The following is a 25,043-nucleotide window of genomic DNA, read 5'->3' as shown; positions in this document are numbered from 1 at the left end:
TGTCCCCATCTGCAGAATGGGAACAACTGCCTTAAAGTGATGACAATTCAAAACAGTACGACTAAAGTTCCATGCACATTAGTAGTCCCTCGCTCAATAGTAGGTATTATTATTAAGAAAGTATTTCCAATAGGTATCTCTGAAGAAACTAGTTTAATAATTTTATACAAAGTGGTCAAATTCTATGTAGTAACCATACCTTTTTTTCCTGCTAAACTAATCTCTTCATAAACTGCTCTCTATACTGAACTTGAACATCCATAGAGAAACATGTGGCTGAAATTGAACTCTATAAGCCTCCCCTTACATATTGTTTGATTCTCACCTAATCTCAAAGTGAATTTAACGTTGAATATTTAAGATATATGCCATTTTAGACTACCAAAGAAGTGGGGGGTTTTCTTTGCCAATTGAATTCAGACATTAATGACCAGGCAAAGAGTGGGGCCACCATGTTATGTTTGTTTAGAATCAAAGGCATTGGCTCAGGGCTTTTCCTAGGTATGGTGAACAGTGACACTAAAGTTTTCTTTTGTGGTTGGAAGTTATCAACATTCCACAGGTTTATGTGTCCTGCCTAAAATTCTTTCCTCCATAAATCCAAATATCTGGAAAAACTAAAAGCTTAGGACTGGGGTGCCTAGACTCCTGGACACATCTTTAACCAAATAGAATATGTTAAACCTTGGCATCAATTGCTTTGAAAGATCCAGCAATAATAAATGTACCTCTTCAGCATTTTATTGCAGCTATTTTATACTGGCCGAATGGGTTAAATTGTGAAGCTTGATAAGTACATATGCACATTACCCATCCTTCGCTTTAGAAGAAAAAAAAAAGGGAAGAAAAAGATAGCTATGATTTTGGAAGTCATCCCAATTTTTAAAAATAAGAGAATTTGGACATTTTGGCATATGGGCTTTTTTAAATGAAATTTCATGGAACTGAAAACAGTCAATTTTAGGTTTCCAAAAATTGTTTTGATTTTCATTGGTATAAATTTGCTCCACATGGTTTTAGGGAAGTTCTGAGAGATGCATTTGAGACTTCGGGGTTGATTTTTTTTTGTTTGAGATTTATTTTTTTAAAGGTGATTTTTTTTTTTCTAACTCAAAGTATAAATTGGAGGAGACAGAGTTCCATTTCTAGGACAGTTTTTGGTAATGACATTGTTAAGCATTGCAAACAAGTGGACTTGGGCTGAATTATTGAACATCATTTCAGCACCATTTGGACACTGCAGTGCAGATTGCTCTCCCCCCATCTCTAGGGTAGAGTTTTGAGGCCAAGGGATTTGGGCCATTCCATTAGCAGCAGCTGCTGGTGATAAGCAGCATGAGAGTCACCTGTGTAGGGTCAGGCTTATTGAACATCAAGGTTCAGCAGTGTCGGAAGAAAGGGAAGATGCCCAGGAGGGGGCTCCAGGCCACCTGCTGTGTGAGGATCAAAGGGTTGAAAGGTCAGAGGGCGCAGCTCCCTTAATCATATCTGTCTGTGCAATAGCTACTTCAGATTGTAAATCTTAGTGATTTCATTAAGTCCTCCTGGCTGCTACTGGGGCATTGAAATAATAAAATTTTATATCTGTAGCCTTTCCTGCCTCTGGCATCCAGGCCAATACATTCCCTGCAAAATGGGGTGTCTTCATGAAAACCTTTCCTGGAATGGCAGAGCTGTCCTAATGATGCTGCAGACTGGGAAGTGGGGTTCACAGGACTTCATCCTCTGGAATAGTTTGTTTAAGAAGAAAAAAAAATCACTCAGACCATTTAGCAGCCTTTGGGACTTAGGTGGCACCTCTCTTCTGAAAAGCAGGTCACCCAATATGACCTATTACTAAATGCTTCAGCTTATGCGCAGGAGGAGCGTTGTGCCTTCCCAGTGCTGCTGCTTATGAAATAGGCCTGTTCTGAAGGCTCCAGGGGCCTTTCTTCTGGGCAGCCCCAAGCAACTGGACAGACATTACTTCCCACTCCGCAGACCTTTCGTGGGTTTTTAGAGACACGTCTCCTAAATATGGTTTTCCAAACATTTTTTCTAGATCTTAAAGTTGTTATGGACCTTCAGGGCTCCTTGGCTCTTGGGCAAGACAAATCACAGTAATGGCTACCCCTTTACTGCCCATATGTTTAGGACCCCCTGTAGTTTGTTTGAAAAGTTAAGAGATTTTCACAGTGAAGGTGCCATTTCTGAAATTTAAAGTGTTCCTTTTCACCGGGAGATAAGTTCACTCTGATTAAGTCCGTAATTCTCACTAAGCCATGTTTATGGGGGCAATAAACAATGTTTCAGTGTGCTTGTTAAATTGGGTTTCCAACCTCTCTACTCTTTAAAAATTGACATTTCAAATAAAAGGCAGGTGGAGATGGGAGTCCAGGTTTTCTGTGCTTAGTGATGAATGAATGATGGCAAGTGGCAGTTATGTGGGAGGAATGAGGCCCTGTTTTATTAGAAGGTGACCCCAAACCATTTTGGGACTAGGAAATCAACATCTCTTTATACCCCCAGTGAAACTCTTAAATTCAAGTTTCATCGTTTCAAATTTGGATGGATACTATTTTTGAAATACTGCCAGCTGTATTATATTCATTATTTAATTTTCACAACAAGTCTGTGCTCTAGTAGTGGTGACCCTATTGTACAGGTGATGAAATCTAGACACAGAGAAGTTAAGTAACTTGTCCAAAGTCACACAGCTAACAATTAGCAGGACTAGAATTCAAACCCAATTATTTTGTTGTGTGAAATGTTTTAGTGTGTACAAAAGAAAAATTTGACACTGGCCCGCTTTTAGGATCTGTTTGCTATTACGTATCTAGGCTATGATAAGGATACCCATGGAAGTTACAGGAGAAAATGTGACCTGGTTGGTGTCCTCAGTATTTGCTAAGCCAGAAAGTAGAGGGGGCTACACAGTGGGGACAAGGGGACCAGGCTTTGGGACCTGGCAGTCCCAAGCTCAAATCCCAGCTCTGTTATTACTCCAGGGCCTGGGGAAGGAGCTTCAGTTTTCTCTTCTGTAAAATGGTAATAATAATAATACCTATTCCATGATGTTGCTTTGAGGATCAGATGAAATAATATATTTTAAAACATAGTATTTAAAACTCTGCAGTATTTTATAGATGACAGTGGTAAGCATTCTTGTAGTATATGTGAATGTAGTAAGGTTAAAACAGTTTTTTAAGGGAAAAAGTGACAGGTACACATGAAACAATTAGAAACGTCACTAAACAAGTTTTTTTAAAATATATTTTTATTGATTTCAGAGAGGAAAGCAGAGGGAGAGAGAGAAACATCAATGATGAGAGAGAATCATCAATCAGCTGCTTCCTGCATGCCCCCCTACTGGGGATCGAGCCTACAACCCGGGCACATGCTCCTGACCGGAATCAAACCCGGGACCCTTCAGTCTGCAGGCCTACACTCTATCCACTGAGCCAAACCAGCTAGGGCAACAAGTTTTAATTGAGGATCTAAGTATATGTTGCCCCCTGTGCCTGGCTTAGGAGCAGAGAGAGGAAGTAGTCAGGAGGCTTTATGGAAGAGCAGGGTCTTGTGAGATAGAGATAATCATGGTGCTCTATGCCTGGGCCTTCACAGTTTACCAAGCTCTCTGCCGTCTCATCTCTTGTCTGTGCTTTGCAGCCGTGGTGTGAGAGGTTGACACCATCCTCATCCTCTTTTTACACATGAGGAAATGGAGTCTCCAGCAGTGGGAAAGCTGCTTCAGTTTAAGGCAAAACACCATCAGAGTCAGAGGTGTCCATTCTGAGGGCAGAGAGGAGGCCAGGCTAGACTTGTAGAATGAGCCCCAGCAGAGCTGGCAGAACCAAGCTCTTAGAAGGAGACGGGCTGGCACTCACCAAGCTTCTGCCTTATGGCTGGCGCTCTATGACCTGCAGGGCCTACAGCATCTTCCTTCCTCTTCTCAACAATCCTGAATGGTAGGATTGTGACCCCCATTCACGGAGAATGAAATTGATGCTGAAGGAGTTAAATGCCTTGCCTAAAGCTAACTAGCTAGTGAGTGAGTGAGCCAGCCGTGGGGACTTCCTGACCCTGGGCCCAGGACCAGCCAGGGAGGGAATCAAGCAAGCTCCATGTGAATGGAGATGGTCCACCAGTGAGGTCTCTTCTACTACACATCACCGTGTCTTTTCTTAGTTGGTTATAATTTATCCCACCACTCATCTGCGTCCTCCCACACGTAGGCTGGGAGACCCTTGAGTTTAGAGATCATGTCTTAGTCAGCTCTCTGCCCTTAAGACCCAGCATAAAGTTGACATGAATGACTGACTGAATGGGTGAATGAATGAATGTCCAGTGGATGAATAGTCAGCCCCTTTGCTGACCTGGGTTGGAAATCTCTGGATTTGTTAATGAGAGTCAGTGCTTATTACCTTGTGAGGAGTGGATTTGGCCTGACCCAGGAGGTGCTTACAGCACTTCCCTCCCCTGCCAAGCTTCTGTTTCTGTTTAAAGCACACTGGGAAATTCCAGCGGTGTTTTCGGGGGTCCTCTGAACTGTCGGGCTTGGATTTTTAATTTTGTGGAACAGGAAGGAGCAAATCAGTGACTCCTGGCTCCAAAGAAAAGCCACTGCGTTTATCAACTGCTTGGCAGCTCAGTGACCTCTGGGGCCTGAGGACGGGAAGAAAATGTCACTCTTCCCTCTGTGTATATCCGAGATTTCAGGAGGGAGTGAAGAGTTTAGAATACAGAATATTTGCCTTCCCTTTTCCTGTCCTTTCTACTTTCCCTCTGATTTCTCTTTCCTTTCCTCCTAGGCGACCACCAGCTCCCCATGCTGTTCTTTGTTATGTGCTCTTATACATGCACGTGCATTTGAGCACACTTTGTGCTGAGTAGTGGAAAGAACATTGATTCAGATCCTTTTTCTGACAAAAGCCAGTTGTATAAATATAAGCAAACTGTTCAATCTCTTTAGCCTTCATTTTCTTATCCATCAAATGGGTATGATATTCTGTTGGAAATCCTCTCCCCTGGGAACTTTAATGGAGCCTGGGCCAATCACCAAGCTACTTAAGGACTGTTCTTCTGGTACTTGCCTAGCAAACATCTGTTAAATTACAGTTGCTCAGTTCCTCTGTCGATCAAAACAATGTGTCAGAGCAATTAGTAAGAGGAGTTGGGTAGTACAAAGGTATTGGTGTTCAACTGGGTTCAGTGTTCAGCTCCACTACTTCTAAACTGAAGGACTTTGGACAAGTTATTTTACTTGTCTGACCCTCAGTCTCCTTGTCTCTCCACCTAGGTGTCATGAGCATTATATTAAATGGCACATGTGAAGGGTTGGGCCATGGGAGGAACACATCAGCCCTAGCTCTCACTTTGTTGCTGTGAAAGTCGGTAAGAGGATAGACGCAGAGCATGTAACGCCGTCCTGGCCTGCCCAGGCCCAGTAAAGTCAGCTGCAACTCCGCATATCACATAACCAGGAGTACAGTTAACCTAAGAGGTGAATTCATGAAGCCCAGTAACAGTCAGTGAGGATAAAGTTTGGATTAACAAACTATTAAGATGTAATTTTTTATTTAGTTTTAACCATATTCATCCTTGAAATTTGAAAACAAAACAAAAAAACTGCAGAGAGGTCAGACTTAAGGGAGACAAAGTATAATGAAGGAGCCTGGTTGATTGTACCTGTCTCATAGAGGAACACTGCATATCTTGGAGCCAAAGCAGTGTGTTGTGGGTATGATAACCCTCAGACTCAGGAGGAGGCTGTGTCCTCTTGAAGCAAAGTGTCCTTGCAAGAAGTCGGTCTGAGCCCATCCCCTTTGCTTGGTGGTCTAGTTGCTAGTCTCGGAGGTGCTGGCTTGGCCATAGGAGAGGAGACTGTGCTTATGGGCCTCAGGGGTCATTCCAGCACAGAGAAGTCCTGCCTGTGGTCAAGGCCAGCACCCTGGGCACATGGGAACATGGCCATGTAGGTGCAAAATAAACATTTCTATTTTTCTTTTTACTTAATCTTCTCACAAGTCTATGTACTGAGTGGTTATAGCCCCATTTTGTAGATGAAGAAACTGAGGCTCTTCTAGGTTATAACCTGCACTGAGTCCTGAGTAAGAATTGAACAAGATAGAATCGAAAACCCAGTCCATCTGATTCATGTTCCTGCTGCTCTCCCAAACCAAGCTGACTCCAGACTACAAGTGTCTCAGGAGGTACCCAAGAATGTTGCAGCTTTGCTCCTCACTGGAGAGGGAACAGGACAGATTAAAGAAGCCGTGTGTGTTGCAAACTAATTGTCTGACAGTGAAAATATTCTACATTGAATCCTTTTTTATCAATAGAATTATTGCTATCTTGTTTTTCATCATAAGTTAATACCCAGTGCTTGTTAGATACTAGACACTATCCTAAGTACTATTCATGTTAACTCATCTAATCACTGTAACAATCTTATAAGTAATGACTTCATATTACTTACTTTTTGTAAACATTTTATTGAAATGTGAGATTTATAGGGAAAAGTGCACTCATCCAAAGTGTACAGCAAGATGTGTGTTTACAAGGGAGGCACACCATGTAACCAGATCAAGAAATATCACCAGCCGTCCAGAAGTCCTTCTTGCCCTCTTGTAATCATTCTTCCTCCCACCCAAGGGTAACCATTATCCTGGGTGTCAGTACTACTTTAATCCTATACAGATGAGGAAACTGAGGCATGGGGGGAGGGGAGGTGAATAAAAGGTTTGCCCAAGGTAGCACAGTTGTCACTGGCGGAGTTGGGATTCAGGCTCTGGCAGTCTGGCTCCAGGAATGTGCTCATATTTTTGAGATAGCCCAGAAAATAACGGTAGGTTGGTGGTAGTATAAAGTAACCTTTGGTCTAAGAATCAGGTGTTTAAATTCTTAGTCTTGGAACTCTAATCCATTTATTGATATAACTTTCAAACTGCAAGGATAGAGACTCACATTTCATAGCTCCCCTCTCCCATTTATTGCTTACTCACTGCAGTCAGGCACTGTGTTAAGTCTTTATACAAACTAGCTCAACCCTCACAACACAGCTGTGCGGTAGGTGGTATTAGCCCCACTTTATAGGTAAGAACTTGGTAACACAGTAGCAGAGGCAAGGCTTGAATCTGGCTGTCTGATTCCAGAACCCACGGTCATCTTAACCACCACATTAACTCCTATCTCGCCTCCTGTGTCAACTGTGAATTAATTCTACACTAATTAATCATGGTAATTTCACATGATTGTTATCATTGCCATCATTATTGTTATTCCCATTGCATGTCCTTGAGCAAACTCCAATTTGCTTACACTGGGCTTCCGTTGTCTGTTTGGGCTTACGTTGACATCTGCTGCAAGGCCTGCCTCCCAGTAGAGGGAATCCAGGCACAGTACTTCATTCATTCTCCAATTAGTGGGCACTTTCCCTCTGCAGGCATGGTGCTGGGCACAGGAGACGCAGGGACAAATAAGACATGCCCTGTCCTGACGATGGTCCTGGTGGAAGGACAACAGAAAAGAACCACTACATGCTGCTCATTTACCCCACGTGTGCCACCTCAGGACCCACCACCTCCATCCTAGATCAGTGCTTAGCCGAGGAGCACAGGTGGAGCTGGGCCCTGCTCCACCCCAGCGCTCGGCTTCCTCAGCCGGGGAGCGCGAGGTGCTCCTGACCACTCTTGGGATCTCCTGGGTTACACTGTCAGTGCAAACACTTGCTCTTCACTTTAAGACATGGTTCTAAGTCCTATCTTTTGTCACTAGCTGCCCAGTCTTCTCCCTGGACAGGCAGGATCACCCCCAAACTGGGTGGGGGGCTGGTGCGGTTTGAACAAGGGTAGGTGACATTTTATATTTTAGGGGGAAACTCCTTGTTTCCATATACCAACTTTAGAAAGTCAGGCTCAGTAAAGTCTTCTTAGCTATAGTAGAGTGATTCTCAAGTGGACCCAACTTTTGTGTAGGGAAGTATATCAGAATTTCTAGGAGCATTGGATTTCCATGTTTATTTTAAGGGCATAAGTGGGAAACAAAGTTTTAAAAAATCTTGGACTAGACAAAAAAGGAAAGAGGAAGGCAGGGAGTCAAACACAGCTGCAAATCAGAATGTACATTGGGTGATGGCCTAGGGAAAAATTACCTTGTCATGTAGCATTCACCATCATTCGTGCACTGTTATTTTTTATAGCCTATCATGATTTTATTCTATGTTCTGGACATAGTACTAACGTGTTTATCAACTTCGTTGGGGTATAATTTATTTACAACAAACCAACCATTTAAAATGTATGATTTGTTCATGAAACTACTGCCACCACAGTAAAGATGTAGAATATTCCCATTACCCTCAAAAGATTGTTCCTTTTTATTTAACAAATGTTTATGTTAAGCTGCTCATGTGCCAGGCACAACTCTAAGTACCTTAAAAAGATTATATAGCCCATTTAATCTTTATAACAAGCTGATGAGGTAGGCACTATTGTCCCCAGTTTATAGAGGAAGAAACTGAGGCCCAGAGAGATTTAAGTGAAGTGCCCAAGTTTACACAGCTGGTGAGTGGTGGAGCTGGATTACAACTCTGACCCGCTTCCGGATCCTGTGTTCTTCGCCTAAAGGTTGTTCTGCCTCTCATTCATTCATTCATTCATTCAAGAATTGCCTAACTTGGGGTGGGTGCTGAGAGTACAGAGATCCATCTCGTGACCCCAAGAAGCCCACAGACGAGGGGAGGAATTGAACACTTGTATAAAGAACTCTAGATTGACTTCTTATTGTGGTTGTGGGAATAGCCACAGGGATACACAGGGAAAGGCAAACGTCCTGCTACCTCTGGCCCTATGGAGTGAGGCTAGCCAGGCTCCACTGAGTTCCCGGGGACTCAGGAGAGGGGACACACAGGCACCTGAGCCACTGTTAGGCGAATGCCCATTATGGATGTCCTGGGAATCATGCGAACTCTTTTACATACAGGCGCTTACCTTATCCTCACAACTCGATGAGGTGGGTACTGGCATGATCCCTGTATTACAGGTGAAAACTTGGGGGATTTAAGAGGTCAAGTGAATTGCCTCAGGCAACCCAAGAGGTAAAGGGCAATCCAGACGTGACACTTACTCCTCTCGGCTGCCATGACCAACTCCTTGTCCTGAAAGGCAGGGGTCAGACTAAGTCTGTCTGTGACAAAGCATAAAGGGAAAGCCATTTTTTATTAACAATGTTTATGGGAAGATGCCACTTTTGTGTATTTCTCTGTGCAAGAAATGCCATTTGGAAAGCATTGTGCATGTCAGTATTTTTTTTTCTTCTTTCTGAAAAAAAGCCTATAGAGTCTGGTGAGGGGAGGGTTTGCAGCTGGCAGGAGCTTTGGCATATGTTGTAACTAAAAAGAGAGGGAATGTGTTGGTGGGACAAGCTACCGGAGAGCCGTCTCGGTGTGCTGCGGTACTAGTAAGTGTTTTAATTGGGTAGAGTTTTTGGAGGACTATTTTGACATCTGCTCGTGTCTTTGCTGATTTTTCTCCACTTAGAGTAGGAAACACAAGCTGTGGATGAAATGACTTTAAAATAATTGGAAGTAAAGCTATCTTTTTCAAAGTTGAGTTTGAGAGGGACACTTTTTAAGAAGTAGAAAGTAAATTCCACTTCTAGGAATCCATCCTAAAGCACAAGGCTTTGTGCCTACAGATTTCAGGACAGTATTACATATAATAATGTCTTAACAACTGGATATAATCACCAACAAAGAATCTTGGATGGGTTTGTTTCCATGAAGTGAAACATTTTGTAACAATTAGTAATGATCTTTACAAAGGTTTTAATGAAGTGGAGCATCGCTTATATGGTAATAAATGAGAGAGTCAGAAAGAAACATTAAGAATTGCTTCAACTGTGTTTTTTAAAAGTAGGGATTGGGGCAGAGGAATGTGGAAAGAAATACACAGAAATGTTACCTCCAAATGGAGGGTGAGGGTAACCATCATTTTCTTCTTTGAACTTTTGTGTCTTTCCCATTTTTGTATAGTAGGCCTCTGTAATTTTTATGACACAAAAGGCAAGAGAACACAGGTCCTGAGCGGGTTAACATAACTGCACGCCCAGCCTCGGTACTTGTTCTGGGACGTCTGTACAGAGTCAGGCTTTTGAGTCAGATTCGGCGCAAACGCCAGCTCTGCTGCTCACTAGCTGTGTGACTTGGGCAGTTGGTTTGACCTCTTGAGCCCTGTTTCCTTCTTGTTACCATGGTATCTCCCTCATAACGTGGACAGGATTAAATGACCTGCACCCTATAAGGATCCAACTTCCTTCTCCACAGCACCTCCCTCTCCCACCCGCAGTTTGAGGTATTTTGTGGGGTTTTGTGCCTTTTTTATTCCCCTTGTTCCATGAGCCTTTCACGGATAAGGCACCATCCAGCCGAGCTGGCCTCCAATTCTTTCCTTGGGACCCTGAGCTTCAGGAAGGCCCTGAGTCCAATGCCAACAGCCAGCCCCTTGGGAAGAGGCCTTGCCCCTGGGAAGGCAGCACTGTCCTACAAGAGGAAACCGTGCCCACCCAGCTCCTGCCTGGAGCCTGGTGCTTGGGCATTTTGGTTTCTAAGGGGACCCTGGGCTGCTCAGTCAGAAAAAAGGGCCAGGTTGTTTCCTCTTCTTCAGCTTGCTGCCATTGTTGAAAAAGTAAACACTCCACATAGCTTAACCAGCAAGTCCTCCAGTCAGGAGTGGGAAGTAATCCAAAGCCTGTTCCAGCCCCGCCGTGGAGAGCCACAAGGGCTGGTCTGTGCTGCTGGGGCCCCGCGGGAACACAGAGACAGTGCCAGACTGCTCCACACCAACACCCCGCTCACTGCCGTCAGCCCCTGCAGCCTCTCTCCAGTGGCCGGGCCCCACCCCCTTGTATCTGGAACTCTTTGGAAGATCAGAGAGAAGAAAGATAGGTAGGTAGGTAGGTACATAGATACATAGATGGATGATTTCGGATGCAGCGGCCTCAGCTCAGTTGTCAAAGCCTCCCCAGCTGAGCTATGGCTCAGCCCCCTGTGGCCCCTTTCCTGATTCTGTTTCTGGTGCCAGCGTCTTTGAAGTGAGAGCCCAGCAATTACTAAGACAGGACAGAGGACTTTTGCGCTAAAGCCACTGGCTCTACAGCTTTCAGACTAATCAGGGCTGACGTATGTATTATAAAAGTAATAATAATAGCTGCTATTTAGAAGTCCTACTGTGTGCCCAGCAGCCCCAGGGGGAGAAGTGGGATAAGGAGGGCAGTCACAGTTATCCTCTCAGTTTTACAAAAGAAGAAGCCACAGAGTAGCCACATAACCGTGGGGAAGGCCACATCACCTCTCTGAGCCTCATTTTCTCACCTCTGAAGTGGGGCTGGTGATACCTCCCCTGCAGCTACATTGCTGAAGATGAAAGAATCTTTGTGAAAATGCTGTGTGAGCTCTGGAGTGTGTGTTAGTGAAAAAGGTTGTCATTGAGGCTGTTTTTGTAACTTCCCGCTAGCACACTGCTAAGTGTTTAACCTGTCAGATTGCAAAGAGAGGCAGCGAAGGAGCCCTAGGCAATCCATCAGGAGTCTCAATGTTCTCATCTGTAAAATGGGGACTATGCTTTGTGAAACACTGGTGATGTGTGCTGTTATCAATGCTGTTTGCTGATAGCGCTTACCTTGTAAGTAAGGCGATCAGTTAATATGAGTCCTGGGGTTTGGGGGGAGAATAAATTTCTAAGTAGCCGATCTTGTCCCTCCTCTGTAGGTCTCAGCCCATAGTAAGCCTTTAGTAAAGTTTATGAATTGATTGGTAGGTTTGTGGCCGAGGCCCCCACGGACTGGAGAAGTTGGTAGCAGAAGTTTGAGGCTCCTGGTCTTATTAAGTGGAAGGGTTCCAGGATTCTGCCCTCTGGGAGTGTTATTTCAACTCCAGGAAGTTTCAGACCAGCGAGGCTCCACCCTCCTGCTGGGAGGAATCTGGAAATGTTTACTTAGGTACCAAGTTCTGTCCTAGAGGCTGGGGTTTGAGACAAGGAACGTAGACCAATGTTAATGAGCACTTACCGAAGCATTTTGTTGGTGCTGGTTATTATGCAGTGGGGAGCCAACAGGTGAGCCCCTGCGGGAGCCCACACCCCAAAGTGTCAAGTGTCACTTTGTTTCCTATTCCCCTTCCCCAGAGAAGGCCAGGGGAAGATGTGTGTCCTCATGGTGCTTCGGTGATGTCTGTTTTGGAATTTTTTATTTGCAGAAAGTTCAAAACATGGCCCTGGATGATGTCGTGATCCTCAACGTGGACACCAACACCCTGGAAACCCCCTTCGACGACCTGCAGAGCCTCCCGAATGACGTGGTGGGTAACGAGCCCTTGGGGTCTGACCCCATGGGTGGCTGTGCATGTGACACATCAGTGGGGAAGGGGAAGCGGGGGGGGGGGGGGGGGGGGAGACACCTGTGGCTTTCCTATGGCCTAAGGATTGCACTGCAGTTCTCTGTTCGCTCTGGAAGCTTTGTCTCAGTTCAGTGAAGGCAGTTGGGAGGGGGTCATTTCCTACACCTTTGCTCGCAGCTCACCGTGAGGTTTTGAGGGAGTCATTGTGTCCTGTGAGGATGTTCCATCTGTAGCATAAACAATGGCTTCCCTTCCCTGACTTCCTGCCCCTCTAAGCCTCTTCTCCATCCCTCCTGAACGCCCCTGATCCAAGCCCTTATTTCTCTCCTGCACTGTTACCAGCTGCTTCTGAACTGGTTCTCGGAACTCCAGACCTTCTTTCTCATGACCAGTTACCTTTTGAAGCATCAATTTAACTATATTTCCCTAATTTATTTATATTTAGTTATAGTTATGTTTAACTAAATCTAGCTATACTTAAAACCATTTCATAATTTTAAAATTTTTTCTAAAGACAAAAAATCCTTCCATAACTTCCCTGCACCGATAGCTTGGAGTCATGTTTCTTATATTGGCTTTGGAATCAGACCTGTATTTAGATACTGGCTTCTTCACTTACTAGCCATGTGGTCTTGGGCAAAATTGCTTAAGCTCTCTGAACCTTAGATTCCTTATAAGGTTGTTGTGAGAATTAAATGTATATAGTATCTGTAGACCATATCCTAAGAGCTCTATAGACTGTGGTTGATATTAATGAATTATGGATGCAAATGGTGACTATCATGGCACTCAAGGCCCTCCTTCATGATGTGACCCTTCCGTTTTCCCCGAGCTTTAGCTCTCTTCTCACTGCTTCAAACCCTGTGTTATGGCTGTTTGGAACTGTTAGTATTTCTTCCAAGCTTACCTATTGTTATATAACTTCATACTTTGCATACAGAGTTTCTTTTTTCCCAAATGTCCCGCCCCAACTGTCAATCTTCAAGACTCATTCTTTAAGACCTACCGTCCTTTCCCGGCATATAAGATGACTGGGCGTATAAGATTTTCCTGCGTTAAAAAGTCGTTTTATATGCCGGAAAATATGGTATATTGGACTATATTGATGGGATTAGATATAATGGATTAGATATATTGGACTACCATATTTTCCGGCGTATAAAACGACTTTTTAACCCAGGAAAATCTTATACGCCCAGTCGTCTTATACGCCGGAAAATACGTAACTCTAAAGATTAGGCTGTAAAAACTTTCCCTGATCTCCAAGTAGATTTGACTGTGTCTTTCCCTCTGTCCCCACAGCTCTTTATTCTGCTTGTATAATTATACTTATCTCCCTGCAGGATAATTTATTACACATTCTGGCTTTCCCTTTTAATTGTGAGTTCTTTGAGGGCAGGAATCAAGTTTTATTCATCTATGTTTCCCAGGGATCTAGCAGCCACTGAATAGATAGATGGAAGGATGGAGGGGACATATGGATTGGGTTATTTTGGTAGATGAAATCTTGCAAAACATGGCATTTGTGCTGGAAATTTTATTAAAAGAGGCCTTTGTTCTGCTTCTAGCCATGATGGAGTAATTGGAACTAGATTTTTGCCCCTGCCATTAATGACTAAAACTCAGGACAAATATGAAAACAACTGTTTTCACATACTGGACAAAAGCAGTACAGGAGTATGATCCCTGAGAGAAAGGAAACAAGTAAGATGAGTTCTGTGGTCCCCCTGGCTTTCTGCCTGGAGGCATTTTCTGGACCCTGGGCCAGGAGCGGGGGTCCCCAGCCAAGCACAACAGTCTTGCTGAGTTGAGGGGTTACAGATCTGAATTTGAAGAAGTGGTGGTTTCAATTTGTGGGCCAGATATTCAGACAGAAGGGAGCTAGCTGCTCAGCAAAAGAGCTTCAGATGTCTGAATTGGGTCCTCTTGACTAATCTGCCTACCTATAGAGGGAGCTCACACAGACTGGGAATCATTCAAGCTCTGACCCGCCAGAAAAGGAAGATGTTCGTAATCACTCAGGACATTCATCAGAGACACTAGAGGCAAAGCCTTGGTAGGATCTAAATTAGTATCTAGAGCAAAAATAGCCCTTCCCTAACAAAGCTTAAAAATCAGGCCTTGAGGACAGTGAGAGAGGGTCAGGGATGCTGGTAATGTGCTGATTCTTTATCTTAGTGCCAGTTCCATCGGCAAGCGCTCCTCAAGCAAAACACCAATGATATTTGTACTTTTATGTATGTGTGTTAAACTTAAATAAAAAGTTTTAAACAAAACTATTTTCTTTAAAAAAAAAAAAAGCCTTAAAAGGATCAACCTTATATGCAAGAAATTCAACCGCCTGTCAAAATAAACTTCAACCCTCTTTAAAAGAAGACAACAAAATCTAACACTCAACAACATAGCATTCACAGTAACTAGCAGCCTGTCAAAAAAAAGTACCAGACATTGACAATCAGGAAAATGTAACCCATAACCAAGAGGAAAATTCATCAATAGAAACAAATTCAGAAATGACAGACACGATGGAATTAGCAGACAAGGACCTTAAGATAGATATTATAAAGATTAAAAATATACTCATAAATTTAAAGGAAGACCTGGATTTAATGAGGAGAGAAACAGAAGATATCAAAAGAATGAGAGGGAACATCTAGAGATGAAAAATATAATACCTGGACTGAAAATTGCACTGATAGAATTAAGAGGATATTAGACACCACATCTTAAAAGATCAATGAACTCAAAGACATACCAGTAAAAACTATTCACTATGAAGCAGAGAAAGGAAAAACACTGGAAAAGGTTAACAGGCCCTTCAGGACCCATAGCCCAATATCAGGAGGACTAACATACATGTAATTTGAGCCCTAAAAGGAGAGGAAGGTAAGGAAAGACAGAAGAAATATTTAAAGAGATTGTAGCCAATTTTTTTCAGTTGTAATGAAAACGAATAATGCAGAGTTCCAAGAAGCACACTGTACCTCAAGCTTAATGGACCCAAACAAAACCACACCAAGGGTAGGTCCTGAAATTACTCAATACCAGTGGTAAAAACAAAAGCTTAAAATTAGCTAGAGAAGAAAAAAAAAGACACACAAATAAAAGAAGTAATGGCAGAAGACTTCCTGTAAAAAAAAACTACACAGCCAGAAGTTAGTGGATTGACATTTTTAAAGTAATAAAGGAAAACTTTGTCAAACTAGAATAGTATATCTAGTGAAAATATCCTTAACAAATGAAGACACAGTTAAGTCCTTTTCAGAAAAACAAAAAGTGAGAGAAATCATTGTCAGCAGAACTGCACTACAAGAAATGTTAAAGGAAGTTCTTCAGATGGAATAAAAAGCATACCCTAGAGAACAGTAAGGGGTGAAGAATGCAACAAATAGTAAATATATGGGTGAATGTAAGACTCCTTTTCTCATTTTTAATTTCTACAAAAGGTAATTAAGTAAAATAGAAATCATCCCCATGTTCATAGCAGCACAATTTATAATAGCTAAGATCTGGAAACAGCCCAAGTGCCCATTAGTAGATGAGTGGGTAAAAAAGATACATGTATACCATGGAATACTATGCAGCAGTAAAAAAGAAGGTTGTCTTACCCTTCAAGATAGCATGGAGGGACCTGGAGAGTATTATGCAAGTGAAGTAAGTCAGTCAGAGAAAGACAAGTATGACATGATCTCATTCATAAGACTCGAAGCAGAGAGGCATGGAACAGACTGTCATACCTTAATGTGGGGTTGGGGGGACAAGAAGAGATAAACCAAAGAACTTACAACTTACATGCATAGCCCATGGGCACGGTCAATAGGGTAGTGAAGACCTGGGGTGGCTAGGAGCTGGCAGGAGGGGGAGAAATGGAGGGGGGGGAGAATAGGAGTTATCTGTAATACTATCAACAATAAAAAATATATTAAAAAATAAAATAAATATGCAGTTGAAGATGAAAAAAAAAATTCAGACACAGAAGCATGGAACGGACTGTCAAATCTCAGAGGGAAGGTGGGGGTGAGTGGGTGGATGGGAAGAGGTCAACCAAAGAACTTGCATGCATATATACATAACCCATGGACACAGACAATAGGGTGGTGGAAGCCTGGGGTGGGGGGCGGGAGCAGGCTAAAAGGGGTCATTTGGAGAATAAAGGGGACATATGTAATACTTTCAACAAAAGAGATTTTAAAAAATAAATAAGGTAGAAATCACCAATGTATTGTGTGTAATAACATAGCTAGAAGTAAAATACTATAGTATATGACTACGGTAGCACAGGGACAGGGCAAGGGTGGAGAATGTAGGTTTGCTGTTTTAAGGTTCTTAAATTATATGGTAGCCAGTATACTATTATTTGCGAGCAGACTATTAAGTTAAGGATGTATATTGTAAACTTTAAAGGAGCCACTAAGGAAAATAAATAAGATAAAGATATCTGGCTAATAAGCCAATATTGAACACCCAAAAGATTTTTGAGGAAAAGGATAAAGGAATCAACATAGATAGAACAAATAGAAAAGTTAACAAGATGATAGATTTACCCAACTATATTGATTATTATTTAAATGTGCATCGTTTAAATACTCTAGAGGAGATTAATAAATTATATTTTAAAATAAGACCCAGTTATATGTTGTCTACATGAATTCCACCTTAAATATAAAGAGAGAAATGAAAAGTAAAAGGCTGGAAAAGATATCATGCAGACACAAATCAAAAGATAGCGGATAGAGGATAAAAGGCAAATCTTCCTTATTGAAGAATTCCAAATAGTATCTGTAGATATTCTCCTCCTTAGGAAAGGAGCTTAATACTCCCACCCCAAACATCCACACATATGAGTGTGGGCTGGACTTAGCGACTCACTTCCAAAAAAAAATAGAGTATGTAAAGGGATAAGGAGTAATGTTAGTGGAGAAATAGCAAGTACTCCTTTAATCCAGTGATCGGGGTTTATATCACCAGTGATGTTATGTGAATATCATCTAACCCAGATATGATGTCATGAGAGGGATCCATCACTTCTCTGCTATTCTTTCCAAAACCCCAGTCAAATTATGGCAGAAACTTCAGATGAACCCAGATTTAGGGGCATTCTATATAATGCCTGATTAGTACATCTCGAAACTGTCAAGGTCATAAAAATATGGGAAAGACTGAGGAACTGTCACAGACCAAAGGATACTAAGAAGACATGACAACTGAATGCTCAGTGAGATCCTGATATAAGAAAGGGCCACTAATGGGAAAACTCGTGAAATCACAATAAATTTTGGTACATTAATAATAATGTACCCGTGTTGGTTTCTTAGTTTTGACAAATGTTTTATATAAAATATTAGAGGCACAGTGCATGAAATTCTTGCACGAGGTGGGGGGGTCCCCTCAGCCCAGCCTGCACTCTCTCCAATTCAGGGCCCCTTGGGAGATGTCCTAAACCGGCAGTCGGACATCCCTCTCACAATCTGGGACCACTGGCTCCTAACTGCTCACCTGCCTGATTGCCCCTAACTGCCCCCCCTGGCCTGGTCACTCCCAACTGCCCTCCCTGCCAGCCTAGTCGCCCCCAACTGCCCCCTCCCGCCAACCTGGTCGCCCCTAACTGCCCCACCCCCCGCCGGCCTGGTCGCCCCTTACTGCCCCCCCTGCCAGCCTGGTCACCCCCAACTGCCCCCACTGCCGGCCTGGTCGCCCCATGCAGCCTGCTGCTCAGTTGTTTGGTCGCCCCTCACTAACTCCCCTGCCGGCCTGGTTTCCCCATGTAGTCTGCTGCTCGGTCCTTTGGTCGCCCCTCACTAACCCCCCCTGCCGGCCTGGTCACCCCACACAGCCTGATGCTCAGTCATTTGGTCTCCCCTCACTAACCCCCCTGCCAGCCTCGTCACCCCACGCAGCCTGTTCGGTCATCCGTTCGGTTGCGATGGTCACTTAGGCTTTTATATACATAGATATTAGGGGAAACTGAAACTGGTTGAGGGATATATGGATACCGTATTTTCTGGCGTATAAGACGACTGAGCGTATAAGATTTTCCTGGGTTAAAAAGTCATCTTAAATGCCGGAAAATACAGTGGTCCAATATATCTAATCCATTATATCTAATCCCATCAATATAGTCCAATATACCGTATTTTCCGGCGTATAAAATGACTTTTTAACCCAGGAAAATCTTATACACCCAGTCATCTTATACGCCAGAAAGTACAGTACTCTGTTATCTTTGCAACTTTTCTGTAAACCTAAAAATATTTCAAAATAAAAAGTATATTTTTAAGAACGAAGTAGAAGAGGGGGACTAAACGGTGATGGAAAGAGACTTGACTTGGGGTGGTGAACACATAATAGAATATACAGATGGTGTGTTATAGAATTGAACCCCTGAAACCTATATAATTTTATTAACCAATGTCACCCCAATAAATTCAATTAAAAATAAAATAAAATAAAAATTTCATTAAGAAGTATATACACTATACACCTAAAATTAATACAAAATAATATTGACTATAAACTATAATAAGTATATTTTTAAAAAATAAATACAATTTTATGTCTGTACTTTTTATAAATTAGATGAACAAATTCCTTGAAATACACAAATTACAAAAAGTGACTCAAGAAAAAATAGAAAAATAGCACTGTTTTTATTAAAGAAAGTTGAATTTGTAATTAAAACTTTCCCACAATGAACCTGGGAGGCATGGCTCAGTGGTTGAGTGTCAACCTATGAATCAGGAGGTCACGGTTTGATTCCTGGTTGGGGCACATGCCTGGGTTGCAGGCTCGATCCCCAGTGTGGGGCGTGCAGGAGGCAGCTGATCAATGATTGTCTCTCATCATTGATGTTTCTGTCTCTTTCTCCCTTTCTGAAATCAATAAAGGTATTTAAAAAAAAACAAAACTTTTCCACAAAGAAAACTCCAGGCCCAGAGAGCTTCACCGATTAAGTCTGTCATACATTGAAGGAAGAACTAAAGCAATCTTACACTAACTTTTTCAGAAAATAGTGAAAGGAACACTGCCCACCTTATTTTATGAGATCAGCATTACCCTGACATGACAACCAAGCAAAGAATTTACAAGAAAAGAAAACTGCTGACCAATATACCTTATAAATACTGATGTAAAAATCTTCACCAAACATTAGCAAATTGAATCCAGCAATATGTAAAAAGGGTAATACATATGATCAAATGAATACAGGTTGGCTAAATATTTGAAAATCAATCAGTGTGATTTACCATAGCAACAGACTAAGAAAGGTAAACCATATCAAAACATATGCCAAAAAAGTATTTTGGGGAAAAATCAACACCTGTTCATAATAAAAGCTCTTAGCAAACCAGATGTCTTCATTGTAATAAAGAGCATCTAGGACAAGCCCTGGCTGAGTAGCTCGGTTGGAGCATCATCCTAATACAGGAAGGCTGCATGTTCAATCCCTGGTCAGGACACATACAGAAATCAACCAGTGAGTGCACGAATGGGTGGAACAACAAATCTGTAAAAATCAATAGATAAAAATTTTAAAATAATAAAGAGCATGTAGGAAGAATCTACATCACACTTAATGGTGAAGGACCGAATACTTTCCCCATGTGAATGATAACAAAAAAGGATGTCTACTCTTAAAATTTCTATTCCATATTTTACTGGAGGTTCTAATCAGTTCACTAAGACAAGAAAAATAAAAGGCTTAAAGATTAAAAAGAAGAAAAATTGTCTTTATTTAGACAACATAACCACATATTTGGAAAATCCTAAGGAGTCTCATAAATGAATTTTAAAAATATGCAGAATAAAGTCAGTATACAAAAACTCAAATGTATTTCTATATACTAGTAATGAGCAATTGAAAATGAAATTTTTAGAGTACCATTTAAAATAGCAAACAAAACATGAAATAATTAGGAATAAATTTACCAAAATATGTGCAAGATTTGTATAGTGAAAACTATAAAACATTTCTGAGGAAAAAAATTTAAAAACCTTAAACAAATGAAGAGATTAGATTTTGGATTAGAAGGCTCAATATTTTTAAGATGTTAAATGTTTCCTTAATTAATCTATAAATCCACTATAATCCCAATCCAAATTCTAGATGGCTTTAGCAGGGGGAAAAATACTTGAGGAGCTGATTTTAAAATATCTATGACTATGCAACAGATCTAGAATAGCCAAAACAATGTTGAAACAGAACAAAGTTCTAGGACTTATATTAGCTACTTTCAAGACTTACTATAAAGTTATAGTAACTGTAGCTAGACATACCGTTCAGTAGAACAGAATAAACAGTTCAGAATTAGACCGACACATAAATGGTCAGTTGATTTTCAACAAATATATAGTCAAAATAATTCAATAGAGAAAGGATAGTTTTATGTGTGTCTGTGTTTTGCCACAAATGCTACTGGAACAATTGGATAGCCATATGGTAAAAAATGAATCTTGACTTTTACCTCATGCACATACTGGTTCAAAATGAATTATAGTCCTAAACATAGAAACAAAAAGTATAAAATGAATAGAAGAAAATATAGGAGAAAACTTCAGGAAGCAAGAAAGAGTTATTAGATAAGACACAAAAAAGCGCACACCATAAAAGTGAGAAATGGAACATCATGAAAGGTAAAAACGGACGTTAGCACTTCCTTTTGAAAAATAATTTTAATTATATAATGTTAATTTTTTTCATTGAAGTGTATGTGTAGATATTCTGATCACCTGAGTTAGGCCAGCAAGTCATATGACCCTGTACTTCCCTCCTCTGCTGGGAAACTGGAGAATTAGCAATGACCTCCTAATTGCATGCCTTGTCTTCAGTGTCATCCAACTCCGATCAGTTTTCTAGTCTTTGTCCTTGCCCCTCCCTCAGTAGTTAATCACTCTGTCCTTTGTATTCTCAAAGCACATGGGAAATCCTTCTGTTAGAGTTATAGTGGAATTATTGGGCTATAGCATGTCTTTGGGAGTTCAAAGGCAAAACTGGTTTAGAAGGGCCAGAGGCACATAAGCCCAGGGTCTGCTTGCTGCCTATCCTCTGGAGTACCCCACACTCTCGAGATGCTGCCTCAGGGCCTCCTGGGAGCTTGTGTGCTGTTCTTGTGAGTCAACAATGCTTTTGATCCCAGAAGCAAAGGGCTAGATCGGCACACACTGTCTGGCCTAAGCAATCTGCCTTTTGCAAAATGTCTAACTAATAGTAAACTTTACAAAACAAACAAAAACAACCATTCTTAAAATCCCAATAGGAAGAAAAAATGCTGATGGGGAAGATGAGCAGACTTTGATTATACTGAATACCTTATATAATATACCGTATTTTTCCGTATATAAGATGCCCCCATGTATGAGATGCTCCCAACTTTTCCAACCCAAAATTAAGAAATCAACATTTTAAACATGAAACAGAACACATTTTTATTTAGCAATCACCACAGATAATGTTTACATACCACTGCTATGATATTATGCAGCATATCACTTTATTCAGCCTCTGTCGCATCATTGCTCTCTTCTTCATCACTATTAGTTCCAGACATATCAATTGCTGGGGCAGACCCTGAGCGACGGATGAATGATTACTTTAACACGTTTCTGTGAAGAGAGGGCTAAGGCACTACTTGGCTATCGCCTGCCTCTTTTGGCTTTTGTTGTCATAACAGCTTGAACTAAAATTAAGCTCTAGATACAATCAGAAAGGTAAGCATCCTTGAGAAAGTATATGCTTCTACAAGGTCGAGTCTAAAAGACTAAACATAGAGATTCTAGCAAAACACCCCGGGGGATTGGACTTGTTTGGAAAAGTCAAGGTAGGGGCTGCCGCCTTCAGCAAGGTGCCCTCAGAGGCCCCGACCTTTCAGAGAATCCTCCTTATAGACATTCTAACCAAGTGCTATGCTTCCCCACATCAATTTCTTCAACTTCTATTGTATCACTGCTGTCTTCGGAGTCACTGTCTATATATGTGAGATTATCCTCATAAACTGGTGGCATTTTCTGAGCTATGTTCTCATGGCCGGTCCTTCTCTCCTCATGAAATTGAAGCACCACTTTGCCTTTCCTGTAAAATCAACAGTGTTCATTTCGCTTGCAACCATTCTTGCCTGACAATGAATAAGCTTGGTTGACACACATAAGCCACTCTGGTGCTGCTCCATAATCCAAGTTTTAAGCCTCTGCTCCAAGTTTGCCCATTTCGCTGGTTTTCCTCTTAAGGCCTTTTTCTTTTTTGGCATCTTAAGGAGTTGTTCTTCCTGTTTTCTCCACTGTCTGATCATACACTCAGTGGGAGGAGGTCCAAATTGTCTCTCTCTGGCTCTATTTCCATACTCTTTTGCATAGCTGATTACATTCAGTTTGAATTTTGCAGAGTAAGGCAATTGCTTACCGGGATTTATCTTCTTATTTTTTGACATCTTTACGGGCTCAGAATGCTCCTGTCCCTGTTGCATCTGCGCACTCTCCACCTCTACCTCCAATTACAGCATCAGCAGATGACAGTAACAATAAGGCTCGTGATTGGAGAAAGCCTGGTTGACAAGGTATGGGCTGCTACGCAACAGTGTGGCTCCCTCTTCGGCTGACTTCCGTGTATAAGATGCCCCTCAATTTTCAGTCAAACGATTTTAGAAAAAAATAGTGTCTTATACATGGAAAAATACGGTAAATCTTTGTGTGTATAGACCTTGTAGTCTTACGTACTCCTTGTGCCATGTGAAAGCATATATTGTTAGTGTTCACTGGCAGAATGTTTATTTGTTCAACAGGGATTTTCTATGGAGAGATGTTAGTTAAAGGGGACAAGCTTTCAGTTATAACATGAATATGTTCTGAGGATCTACTAGACAGCATAGTGACCATGTTAATAATACAAAAAAAAAGATAACTGAAGTAATGGACATGTTAATTAAATGAGTTGTGGTGATTATTTCATAACATTTATGTCAAATCACATTATACTTCAAATATGTACAGTTTTGTCTATTATACTTAATAAACCAGCCATTTCCTGAGCACCTACTATGTGCTGTGCTTTGCACTGAATATATGCACACAGAGATGATTAAGACATGGACCTCATTCTCAGTGAGTCACAGAGCTAATGGAAGGCTAGACTGCCAGTCTTGCCCCCACTTCTCCAATCCCAGGCCATTCTCTTGCTATAAATGAAGGGATATTATGGAACATGCATATATCACTCCCCAATTTAAAACCCTTTAATGGCTCCCCATTCTCCCTCTGGGTGAAATTCGAGCTCCAGAATATGGCCCTTTATGATCCAGTCTGCCTCCCTCTCCCGGCACATCTCTTGCTGCTTTCCTACCCGCTTACACTTCACACCAGCAGCTTCGCCTCCATCTGCAGGAGCCCCGGACACTTCTGGTTCAGTATCCCAAATGGGCAGATCTACAGCCAGTTCAGGAATGGAGATTATTTTTCCAGCCAAGTGTTTTTTGGCTGTAGGCTCAGTGTGTTGGGCCTTAGGAACATGGAGATGTGTAGGAAACAGTCGCTGTTCCTGGAAAAGGAGAGAGGAGCATACTGGGAGGCGGGAACAGAATGAATGGAGACTGGAGGTGTGAACAAAAGTGGATGTGTTTGGGCAGGGATTAATCGTTTAGTCCAGCTGGAACATAGGGTGAGTGGTTGGGAGGGACAAAAGGTGAAACCAAAGAAGTAGACGGGAGGGACCAGATTGGGAGTGGCCTTCTGTCATAAACACACATTTGAGCTTCATATTTTGGGCACTGGGGAATCAACTAAGATAATTAAGCCAAGGAATGATGGGATAGGATCTGCACTGAACTGAGTCCCAGACTGAAGGTTGAGTGTTGGATCCAACCTCTTGTTGCTTCTCTGGTTCCGAGAATCTGGCCAAAGCTACCCCTCACCCCAAACTACTGATATTGGACTTGGGGTCAGGGGACAGTTTGATGAAAAGAATTCTTACAAGTGTCCAGTCTTTCATCCTTCATTCTTTAAAAGGATTGCCTGAAGGTCTCTGTTCTTGTTGGACCACTCACCAGGAGTGCCTACTCCATGACTTACTAATTTCAGGCAGGAAGGGAAGGAGCATCGTGGCCCAGTGGGCCTTGCCCTGAGTGTGTGTGCATGATTTGTCAACAATCGAGTATTTTATGGGAGTTTATGGGACTTCATTAAAGACGCTGGAGCAGGAGCACTGTGGGACATCAGAAGAGACCTCAGCAATAAACCGCAGCTCCAAGCTTTGGAATGCAGTAAATGTTTAAGAGACTTCCTTCCTTTCATTACTGAATTTTACTTTACTTTCATACCAGTAAAGAGTTGTGTTTTAATGGTTGAAATTTCTTGATTCCGTTTTCCCCAGGTCTGTTTAAAAGCTACATTTTATCTTTGAGGATGTTTGGCTCGTGGTAGAGGAAGTGCTGCCAGCAAATTCAATTAACTGGCAGAGCTCACAGATATTGTACACGGATTTCTTTTCTTCTTCTTTTTCACAACTGCTACATAACACAGCTGGGCTTAATATTTGTTGTAACAAAGATTCAACTTGAATCATTTTACTCTGGGTAATTAATGCATGGAATCTCGGCTACTTTTTCGTTTGTTTGTAATCCTCTGCATTTCTTTGCTCTGGCTATCCAGATAATGAACTGTGCTCCTCTAGGTCTTTGCCCTGCCT

General features: G+C 41.9%; 1 protein-coding gene across 4 annotated transcripts in view; it reads left to right on the top strand.

The window, feature by feature from the left end:
- DENND1A (DENN domain containing 1A) overlaps nucleotides 1-25,043 on the top strand; it is a 463,104-nt gene that overhangs the window by 285,827 nt on the left and 152,234 nt on the right. For all 4 annotated transcript variants that reach the window (XM_054726915.1, XM_054726917.1, XM_054726916.1 and 1 more), the window contains one exon: nucleotides 12,233-12,334. In XM_054726915.1, coding sequence (XP_054582890.1) covers nucleotides 12,233-12,334 — 102 coding nt within the window. The remainder of the gene's footprint in view (nucleotides 1-12,232; nucleotides 12,335-25,043) is intronic.

This window comes from Eptesicus fuscus, chromosome 15 (assembly GCF_027574615.1).
Source record: "Eptesicus fuscus isolate TK198812 chromosome 15, DD_ASM_mEF_20220401, whole genome shotgun sequence".
In the NCBI taxonomy this organism is placed as follows: Eukaryota; Metazoa; Chordata; class Mammalia; order Chiroptera; family Vespertilionidae; genus Eptesicus; species Eptesicus fuscus.
This window is presented reverse-complemented; position numbering and strand designations above follow the sequence as displayed.